This window comes from Aythya marila (assembly GCF_965140915.1).
Source record: "Aythya marila genome assembly, chromosome: 18".
Classification (NCBI taxonomy): domain Eukaryota; kingdom Metazoa; phylum Chordata; class Aves; order Anseriformes; family Anatidae; genus Aythya; species Aythya marila.
In genome coordinates, this window is record NC_139059.1 from 8,710,531 (window position 1) to 8,721,123 (window position 10,593).

The 10,593-nt window shown below is 50.8% G+C and overlaps 2 protein-coding genes across 2 annotated transcripts; both read right to left on the minus strand.

The window, feature by feature from the left end:
* Positions 1 to 1,563: 1,563 nt before the first annotated feature.
* CDK3 (cyclin dependent kinase 3) lies at positions 1,564 to 5,567 on the minus strand (the record flags this gene model as incomplete). Its single annotated transcript, XM_082775193.1, has 7 exons — positions 1,564 to 1,689; positions 2,084 to 2,287; positions 3,001 to 3,102; positions 3,483 to 3,653; positions 4,192 to 4,312; positions 4,771 to 4,848; positions 5,440 to 5,567. 7 exons carry the CDS (start codon positions 5,565 to 5,567, stop codon positions 1,564 to 1,566), a joined length of 930 nt encoding a protein of 309 aa, XP_082631319.1.
* A 1,818-nt stretch (positions 5,568 to 7,385) lies between these two features.
* TEN1 (TEN1 subunit of CST complex) lies at positions 7,386 to 10,099 on the minus strand. Its single transcript, XM_082775270.1, has 3 exons — positions 10,013 to 10,099; positions 9,744 to 9,901; positions 7,386 to 8,281 (listed from the first exon to the last, which is right to left on the minus strand). The coding sequence occupies exons 1-3, from the start codon at positions 10,096 to 10,098 to the stop codon at positions 8,145 to 8,147; spliced, it is 381 nt and encodes a 126-aa protein (XP_082631396.1). The 5' UTR covers position 10,099; the 3' UTR covers positions 7,386 to 8,144.
* Positions 10,100 to 10,593: the final 494 nt, after the last annotated feature.

The window sequence follows — 10,593 nt, forward strand, 5'->3', positions numbered from 1 at the left end:
AGGCGGCAGGGCAGGGCCAGAGGGAGGTGAGCAACAGCTCCCTGGGTGTTGCTCTTGGGGGTGTGTGTGGGGTGGCTGCTTCAGTAGAGATGACAGAGATCTTTTTGATGTTGGGAATTAAGCAGAGCCACCAGCTGCCTTTTCTCAGGTGGGAAGAAGGAGCAAGCCAAAGGTTAACAGAGCTTGGCTTCAGACAGGCAGGTTTTGGGCTGAGAGGGGATTTTCTATGGGAGAAGTCTAAAGGTTTCTGCTGTCTCACAGGTGGTGAGGGGTTTAGGCTGCAGCTGAGATGTGCAGCAGCCTCTCTCCTTCACCACATTGTGTAGCTGTTACTAAGTTCTAGGAATGCGATAGCTTTTGGGAGCTGTCAGCTTGTGCTGAAATCAGCTCTTAGGCTCACAGGTTTTAGGGGGCTGCATGCGTACAAGCATGAAAAACAGAATTTTTGGAACTTTGGCTTCCCCAAGTTAAAAATCTGACTCGAGTATTTAAATTAGTAGGACCTAACTCTGAACTGGTCTGTGGCACCCACTGATGGAAAGAAATCCCATCTTATTGTACTGAGACAGCACTGGGCTGAAGAACCATCAGCCCCTTGTTCCTCAACAGAATCGAGAGCACATCTCTGCACCTGCCAAGGATGTGAGCTGGAAAGAATAAAAGAAAGTGTGCAGGAGATGGTGAGGGGAGAAGAGGTCTGTGGAAAAAAAAGGGACCAGCCAGTTTGTCCTGCGTCACTAGCCCAACAGGCTGAGCCAAGCAATAAACACAGATGTTTCTGAACAAACGACAAGCCTTTATTTTTTTCTGTATTGGAAAAAAAAAATCTCAGATGTCAAAAACACATTAAAAGTTAGTTATAATTCTCCAAACACTCGAAGGCAAAAACTTTTCCAAGACAATAAAGCAAAGGAAGCAGTGTTACATCTGGACCGATGATGGAAAGCTGGTGTTTCAGCTGTCACCGTTTCCAACCCAAGTGCTTTATGCTAACTGGATCTTCTGGCTTCTCGGTCCCAGCTAAAGCACAAGTTCAGATACCTTACAGCACTCCTCAGCTTGCAAAACAGCAGAATGTTAGCTCCATTAAACAGCTCAACTTAAACAACGAGTCTAACGCTGACAAACCTGGTTCTTGTTAACAGCAACGACCAGCTGAGCAGAGCAGTGCTGTCCTACCCATGGTGGAGCTCCAGCACACCCTGGTGTCAGGAACTGCCACCGCCAGACCTGCAGCAAGAGCTGGTGATGCTCCAGAACAGTGTGTGTCACCTTAGCTTGCTGGCTAATGAAGGTCAAGTATGCTCTACCACTTACATATCAGTGTTTTATGATGATAAATAACCCCACCTTTCCACACGACCTCTTAAAAACACCTCTACTGGCCATAACCTAGGCAAATCCTCCTCCAGCAACAGGCTGAGAGTCTCTAACTGCAAGAATGTTCCCCTCAGGGCTCCTCAGAAGTGAGGCCCCGAGCCCCAGCTAGTCCCCTGCTAAGTGCCCCAAACCAGATCTGTGCTGCTACCCAGGGGTACACAGCATGGGGAGAGCTGCATCACTTCATCTGCAGTGTCTCTGCATCACACGTTGCTCTTCGGTGCTCTGCGGGCTTTTCCAGAAGAAGTACTGGTGACTGAGGGCTGCCTTGGCTGAGATGCGCTTGCTGGGGTCGTACAGGAGCAATTGCTGCCAAGAGAAAAACCCACCAGCTTTAGGATTCTAAAAGCCAAATGATTGTTTGCACCTGCACATGGCTGAGCCCAAATGCAGATGTTTTTCCTGCCTTTCCCTCTCTCTGGGCTTGAGGAATAACCCACAGCTGAAGTTACCATGTGGGTTACACTCCAGGGCCTTTCAGACCCTCCGTGCAGTGGTGCCTTAGGGGAACCCACACTGACAGCCCTATTTCAGAGCCAGCATTTAGCCCTCTTCCATGATCTGGTTTTTATGTGTTGGCAAAGATGAACATTAGAGCCAAATCAGCTAACACACTTCAAGGTAGATCAGTCCCAAATATCTCTGTTTTTTGCCTGGTTTGATAAGGTTGTTTCCCCAGGTCTTGTTATGAACCCTCACTCACTGCCAGTAAGTCTCTGCCATCTCGATCTAAGTTGGGAACTATTTCCTTCATCTCTTTCCTTCTCCACCGAGGAAAGTCCCCCTTGTAGTCAGGCAGCTGTGTCACCCCAGGCCAGGTCGCCTCAGTGGGAGTACCCAGGGTGCGAAAGATCCGGAAGAGCTGATCGATCTCGGAGTCCCCTGGAAACAGGGCCTTCCTGGTCACCTGGGGCAAAAAAAAAGCAGCCAGTTCCCACCTTTCCATTAGCTTTGTGCCCTATTTCCTTCTGCAAACTGCTGTCCACAGAGCAGGGCAGTTTAGGCAGTGGCTGTGACACTCACCAGGGTTTGTCTCCAGCTCCCCTCCATGGACTCAGGCCCCCCTGAGGCTGCCTCTCTCTCAACCAGACCCTTATCCCTCTTCGCCTCCAGTTTCCTACCATTTTCTCTTGCAGGCTAGCACCCTTCCCACCTACTTGCCCAGGCTCTGCTGATCTGCACCTCACGGGTTTTGGGAGGTAGGGGCAGTGCTGTCTCACTGCAGGGATGTTGAGCTCTTTGAAGTAGGCTATGGACACCTAGGAGACCCAAAGAGCAATGCTGTGCCAAGTGCTACTTCTCTGCAGGCTGGTGGGGGACACCTACAAGAGTTATCTCCTCCCAGGTTCAGAATGCTGCAGCAGCAAGAATGAAGTCTGATATCGCCACATATTGACACTGCAACTGGACTACAGAGGCTGCTTTGCCTTCTGCCAAGTCCCTACAGCCAGCAGATTTCCTTCTGAGCGTTCAGCTAACCCTCAGGGTGGAGTTTCCATAACACACACCCCAACACAGGGTGGGCCCACAGGACTTTCTGCATCCTGCCCCTCCTTTTCCACTTCCCATTGCAGCTGCGTCCTCCCCGCTCATTAAGGACACCATTTAAACCCATACTACCATTTCTGCAAAGATGCAGCCGATACTCCAGATATCCACAGCAGTTGAATAGTATTTGCATCCCAGGAGTATTTCAGGGGCTCGGTACCACAAAGTCACCACCTGGTAAGGAACCAACAAACAGGCTCTGTGTAGAGGCATGGGATTCTCTTTTCTGGGTTGTGTCTCAGTGACTGGATAAATCAGTGTGCCAAGGCCGTGCCTAATTAGCAGACACCTTAGTGACAGCATGATTAGGATTAACAGATTGTTTTTCAGCAGGTCACTGGAAAAAATATAGCCTGTGCAGAGAAGGTGGGAACCCAGCTTGCAGGCAGGCTGGGATGGAAGCAGTCAGCACACTGTGGGGACACAAGATAAACCCTTAGCTACAGGTGAGGTTAAGGGCAGGTGTTTAGGCACAGCTGTGGATCAAGTCACTTGTGCTGCTGTTGTTCACATTGTGGACCATGCTCTCAGATGGCAGGGAGTCTCAACAGTACCTCGTGAGTATATGTACGCAAGGGAACTCCAAAAGCTCTTGCCAGACCAAAATCAGCCAGTTTGATGGCTCCTGCTTCATTGATGAGCAAGTTTTGTGGCTTCAAGTCCCTGTGGATGACTCTGTGTGAGTGGCAAAAGCTCACACCCTGCAGCAGCTGGAAAAGGTAGTTCTGAGGAGAGAAGAGAGTTTAGACAAGGCCACAACTAAAACCATTTCAAAGGTTTAGTCATGTGAACCGACACGCTTTGGATTGTTTATCAACCTGAATGGGAAATATGATCTTGCTATCATGCAACACCAGGCTTGCAGGCTACTACCCAGAGATGCACACAAACTGCTCCCCCTCTGTAGGGGGACAGAGACATTCCAATTTAAGCAGTGGCAGTCCCTTCCACTCATCTGTTACTCCATGCAAAAGCAATTAGCAATAGATTCCTCTGTTATCCTCATATCAACAGTTTATTCAACACAGAGATGGGCTGGAGAGCCTGGAAACAGCTGGGAAACAAATGCCCTGAGCAATAGCACCAGGAGGTTTCCCAGCTGTAATATCAGAGATCCGACAGACTGAATGACTCCAGACAAGGATGAATCCCTTCCCAATGCTGTCTGGCTAAAAGCAGCTCAGTGCTGGCTCCGACCAGCAGAAGGCAGCAAGGACACACACTTTTGCAAGCCTATTAGCACTCACTCTTTCTGCACTGTACCTTGACCAAGCTTAAAGGAAACTCTCCAGCTTGGGAGGAATCTATGTATTTCTTCAGGTCCTGATTGAGATATTCAAATACCAGATACAGCTTCTTTTGGCTGTGCACGACATCTAGGAGCCTGCAAGAGAAGTGCAAGCACTCCTTTCAGTACCTTTGCGTGGAAATCCATACTATACAAGGATGTTACAGCCTCTTACAAGACACCTGGGGTGACCTTCTTCTCCAGACCTTTGCCAATTCCTAAACATCCCTCCTCCCTCACACGGGTGCATCTGTTTTGAGAGCCCTCTGGGGCAGAGCAGTGAGTTAGGTATAAAAGCAGCCCCCAGGATGAGGGGTAGCAGTAGTCTGAACCCGGTTGTGTTGGTGAAGTGAGGCAGTAATGCTGTGAGCTACTGCTGTACAAGGAAGCAGAAGAGATTCTTGCATCTTTTTGGTTTGTTTGTTTGTTTTCCTTCTTTCTGTGTAGTCAGTGAAGGACTGGAAGGCTACTCTTGCTGCATGATCTGGAGCTGACCACATCAACGAGCAGAAGCTGGTCAATGAGCTGATGGGGAGGGTTCTTATGGCTCTTACCTGACTATGTTGGGGTGCTTCAGCTCCTTCAGCAGCGAGATTTCTCTGATGGCTGTGCTGGGGACGCCCTCTGTTTCCCTGTGGTAAAGGTGGGCTGTAGGGCACCCTGTCCCACAGCTGGACCTTGCAGCCTGGCAGGGTGCTGTTTCCCTTTTTCCCCTAACACTGTGCCCTATTCTGGGCCCAGGAGAAGATCTCACATGGGGCACCCCAGGTTTGGGTTGGAACAGAGCATGAGCTGGGGGGAAATGGAGCCATAGGGGTGGTGAGAGAGGGGACAGTCGTGGGGTGCAGTCCACTGTGGCTGCCTATCTGCAGTGACACCCCTCAGTGCAGAAACAGCCCAGGGCCAACCCAGAGGACTGGGGATAAGTTTTTATGTACTCGGTCCCCACCCAAGTCAGCTCTGCTGGGTGCTGAGCATCACCAGGCCCCAGCACCGCACTGCTGAGGGAGCGGCTGCATCCCAACATGGTGGCTGCCTCCCCAGCCCCAGGTCATGGTGCCAGGGCTGGGCCCTAGCTGTGCTCATGTCAGCCTGGAGAGAATTTTTCCCCTCATGTCAGGCTCTTTTTGAGCTTCTAGCACCATTTTGGACACTGGGCTGTGCTCAGGGCCCTCCTGCTCACTCCCATGGTGGTGCTGGGGACAGGGCTCGGCGCCACTCACGAGTCCAAGCGGATCTTCTTGAGGGCCACCAGCTGCCCCGTGCGCTTGTTGCGAGCCTTGTACACCACGCCATAGGTGCCCTCCCCGATCTTCTCCACCTTCTGGAATGCCTGCTGGAGGGTCTCCATGGCCTTGGCCTCCTGGTTCTAGCAGGGGGCACCTGTTTTCCAAGGCGGGTGTGGGGGGAAAAGGAGGAGAAATGAGGTGCAGGAAGACAGAAAATGTCTGCTTCCCTTCCCTGCTGCCCAGGAACAGCTGTGGGTGGGGACAGCACTGGCAGGCAGGGCTGCCTGGGTTGTGGGGCTGCCAGACAGGCCCCAAAAAAAGCCCCTAAGCCCTGCCCAGGGCCATATGCTTGCACTGAGGCTGTGGGATGTGTTGGTTAAAGCAAAAATTGAGGAAAACTTATGCAAAGTGGCACCTGCGGTCTGGGGGAAAGGCTGCACGGGGCCAAGAGAAGCTCTCCAGCTCTGTTGGTGCAGTGCCTGGCATAAAGGGGATGTGGTGTGTAATTAGGGCTCCCTGGAACATGCTCAGGGCAAACATCTGGCACAAATGTCTTATTTTCTGTCTTGTGCAATTGTCCCGTGAACGCTGTGGGCTGCAATGCTTGGTCAGCCTTTTGGATGATGTCCTTGTAGGGGGTGGATTAATTATTGACTTGCCAGCTGGCAGAAGACAAGATTAAAAAAAAATCATAAATTGTGGCACTTCAAAAGGTAGAGTCACAGAGATCCAGGTCTGCCTTCTTCCAGAATTTGGGGCCACGTGTCTTGGGGTGGGCGCAGCAGGACACAGCAGCCCACTGGCTGTGCATACACAGCACTTTTAGGTGACCTAAACAGGACTGATTTAGGACTTTGGTGAGTCACCATCTCAAAATACCTTAAAAGTGATTCTGATTTTGCTGATTTGGAAGAACTAAAGTGGCTAGCAGAGCTGGGCCCCAGGTCCCTATGGATTTTCATGTCCAAGGCAAGCTCCTGCATGGGTTCTCTTGTGGGTTGTGAAGTTTGAGTTTGCATTCACATCTGCATCTTGAGGCATTGCCACATTTCCTCTCGTCTGTTTTTTTTTGTTTGTTTGTTTTTCTTTTTTTTTCCCCCCACAGCACTTGTAAGAACCTGGTATCTTGGATATTCCCAATTCTACGGCAGACCTGGCCATTTGGATAAAATTTAAGCACAGGGAGGAAGGTGGGAGAACAGACAGGTGATGAAGTATAAATATAAACACATCATGACAGACTAATCATTGTGTCTTACAAAAAAAAAATAATCTTGCATCTTATGTTGTTGGATTTGGGCTGAACAGTGTGCAGAGGCAGGGATCTCAGAGCTTGTTAACTGCATGAAGAAAAACAGAAGGCTAAACTATGATTAAAGATTATCACAAGCACTGTAATTATTGAGCAATCTCAGGATCTTGAATCAAGCCTGCTGGTAAAATGGGACTTTGCCAATATCTGTTCCATTTTGATCTGCTTCTGTGCGCTGTATGGCTTCAGTCCTTATTTTCTAAATACTCCACCAGGGAATGTAAACAAAAAAAACAGGAAAGGCTGCAGGTGGCTGAGTTAGTCCCAACTTATTCCAGGTCCAGCAGTTCCCATTGCACAGGAAGGTCTTCTTGTGTGCACTAACATTTTATTCTCATCTCACAGTAGTGATTTTTCTGTCTTTTTATTGACTGTTTAATCCTGCTGGGTGGACCTAGCACCATGTTCTTAAACCAGAGTGGCTCTGATGTAATTTCAACTCCTCTTCTTGCAACTTTTTCAAAACCAAGTGCTTCCTTACACACCCAGTACTTTGTAGTGGGAGGAAAACTGCATTTTGCTAAATTTTCTTACATCATCCGTGGTGTTTCTGCAGGGACTAATGCATTTGTATTAGCAAGAAAGTTTTTGTTTTAATCAATAAAAGACATGTCACATTCTCTTTTCATCTTTATTTAGGAACATATCAAACAAAACCTTTAGATACTTCCAAAAATTAGTGGTTTAAGGTTTCCTAAACTTAACTGTGTCAAGGAAGAAAGTAAAGTGGTGGTTCTCAGGGCACTGCAAATATTTAATTTAGAGCTAAAGTCAACGACCTGCCTTGAACACAAGCTCCTGAACCCGTGTAGAGATAATTGCTACTGAAAGTAGTGACTCCTCGCCCTTCTTGTTCCTTTGTTCAGTCCAGACCTGAGTGTTTTGCCAGGAATGCTCCTGTGTGGCAGCTGAGTCATTGCAACCCAGCACGTGTGTGCTGGACCCGCAGCCTTGCAGGGCTAATGAACTTTGCACTAATGCCCTTTACCTTCTATCTGCTGCACCTTGGTAGTGTGTGTGAGGGTGTGCACAGGTGCTTAACTCCAGCTTCATATACTTTGCCTTTTTCTGACTTCTCTAAACCCTGCATCTCAACAGGACTGTTGTAAATCACCTGCTCTTTCCTTACCCACCCTCTTAAACAACAAACCTGTCTCCCTGAGTGATTTTCAGTGATGACACCTGACACATGCTGGCAGCTCCACAACTACATACTGATTCACAGTCTTCACGTGTTCCCCTGCTTACTGACCTCTCTCTGCCATGGCAAAAAGCAGTTGTGTTTCAAACCCACCTTCTAAATACACTTTCAAGATGTTTGTTGCCAATGGCAGTGCTACCAATGGCCGTGGTGGGGACCAGCTCACGGCATGGCTTGGAGCTGCCATCAGGATGTGTCCGTTCCCATCCGCTCCTGCCGCTCACTGAAGTACTTCCTCTGCTCCTGTACGGCCTGTTCCAGCAAGGGCACGTTCATCCCTTCCACGCAGGTCAGTATCCGGGCTTTTATCACGGGATTCTCACCTAGGAATATAAACGGGAAGCTTCTGTAGGAAGCACAACAGATGCAGCAGCTTGGGGGCACACAGAGAGGTTCCTTCCAGCAGTGTATGGCTCCAAGTGGCCAAATAACCATGGCCCAAGACCTTGCAGGAGATAAGTCTGGCTGAATGCCACCACAGACCTGAGTGCAGGTTAATTCTTTGATGGCTTCCCTCTGCCTTTTTGGCTGCCAAATGCTGGTGGCTGACACTGTGGTGCCCTCAGCAGCCACACAGCATCCATCTACCTCGTGGCTGGATTGTGCAGTTTTTGGTCTTCCATGTCTAAAAAACATCAGGGTTGGGTTTAAGCCCATCTGTGAACACCTTTGTGCAGGCAAGAAGAGCACAGCACAAAGCTGGGCTTAAAGAGGCTCAGTGCTGCCTCTCGGTCCTCCCCTTCCACGCCTGCAGAATGGGGCCAGCTCACTCTGAAGCGGTGACAACCAAAACAACAACTATTTCTGAAGGAATTTTGCAGCAGAGGCTTAGCAGGTGACGCACCAGAAGCCACGTGCAGTGTGGCTTTCCACCTGCCACCAAGGGTTTCGAGGGCACAAATGTGGATGCTTGATACCAGGTGTGGCCAAGACAACTCTCGGGATTTGCTTCACAACCCCGTGGCCCAGCCCTGATCCACTCCCCACACAAAGCACCATGCAGCTGGAGCAACACTCAGGGCACCCCAGGAAAGGGCAGAAGGGTGACAACAGAGTGCCCTGCGTGACAAAGCCTGCCCGTGTTCCTCATGCCCCATCTCTGAGAGCAGGGGTATAATTAGAGCCTTTCAAGGATGGCAAGGACCGACCCAGCCAGCTCACGGGGAGGTGTTGCTGCAATCTGTCACGGAGCAAAGCTGACCTGATCTGATGGCAGTGGAGCCAGAATGCTTTAGTACAGGTTTCGCAAGCTCAGTTGTGCTGCTAAGGCATGTCTGCCTTCTAAAGAGATCTGTGCCACAGCACCAGGTTTTCACCAAGATAAGGGTGGCTCTTCCTGTGGTCACCAAGGAGTGACTGGCTGCTCCTGCCCTGAATTAGGCACTTTGTGTGACCAGAGGCAGTGGCACAGGCTGAAGCTGCCCTGGCCAACGTTACCCTCCGATGGTGTGTCTCACCGTGTGCCCAGGGAGGTGTGAAGGAGCTGAAGAATCACCAGCAGGAGTACCAGGCACCAGTTCCTCGAGCAGATGGCACAAAAGCAGCGTTGTGCAATCTGTGGCACTGTGTGGGGACTCCTTCGAGTGAGGCTTGTGGCCATGGTATGGATGTGGACAATGAAGCAGGTGGTGGCAAAACAATTTTAAGAGCTGTGCAGGTGGCAGACGGTGCTGACTGAGCTCTCACCACCAAGTGCCTGAGCCCATGGCTGCACTGGGAGAGGGAGACCACGCGTCAGCACCGCTGGGTGAAGCCAACCTGCCTTTCCTCGGGTAACTCATTTACCTTCCCTGTGTTCAGCCTCTCCTAGCACCATGTAGAGGGATCCCAGCTGGGCTTCAAACGGTTCCACCAGTCGGGTGTCCACGCGGACGCGGTGCTGGGCTTCGCTGTGCTGAGCACTGAGGATGGCTTCGGACCGCGCCAGGTCGTAGCAGCTCAACCTGGGAGCGATGGATGCAGGAAGCTCAGCGGTGTGCAATGGGCACTACACACCAAGCAGGGGGGTGCAGGGCAGCGAAGGAGAGGCCCGACACCCGGGGTACCCTTCTCACCTGCCAAACGTCCTCAGTGCCTCCCCCTCTGGGATGGAGCTGTTGATCTCCCATGGGAAGTAGTAGACCCCAGCATTTGGCAGCATCTCAAGCAACCTGTAGGAAAGCAGATCTGAGCTCCTGCCAACCAGTACCTGACCCGGCGCTAGGTGAAAGGGCCCTGAAACTCCTGCTGTGCCAATGCCCCCCCCGAGCCAGGGGGCTGCAGGAGCTGCCTGCCTTCCCCGCTGAGTCCTGCATGCAGCATCCTCCCCTGGCATCCTCCCCTGCCTTCCCCCACCACAACCCGACGTGAACAGCAACAGGCAGCCCACCAGACCCCCCAGGTTTCCCCCACATTTTGGGTGAGTTGATGAAGATTAAGGAAGTGGAAATAATGGTGAGTGAAGAAAAGTAGGGATTGAGATGTTCAGGGAGCATGAAGGATGAAGCTGCAGGCTGCTGAGGTGACAGGGTGCCATGCAGTAAGACTTAAGGGATAGTCCTGAGTCTTCTCATGCTGCAGGATAGGGAATTCAATTCTGACACTGGCTGATCCTGCAGTTGGAGCACAATTCTGTGCCATGGCCAGGCATGTGGCT

What these genes read in the sequence shown, in the direction of transcription:
- TEN1 (XM_082775270.1), bottom strand. Translation starts at nt 10,098, where the DNA reads ATGCTGCCAAATGCTGGGGTCTACTACTTCCCATGGGAGATCAACAGC. An exon ending in GCACTGAGGACGTTTGGCAG is followed by an intron (nt 9,902 to 10,012) that starts GTGAGAAGGGTA and finishes CATCGCTCCCAG; the next exon opens with GTTGAGCTGCTACGACCTGG. An exon ending in AGAGGCTGAACACAGGGAAG is followed by an intron (nt 8,282 to 9,743) that starts GTAAATGAGTTA and finishes TTATATTCCTAG; the next exon opens with GTGAGAATCCCGTGATAAAA.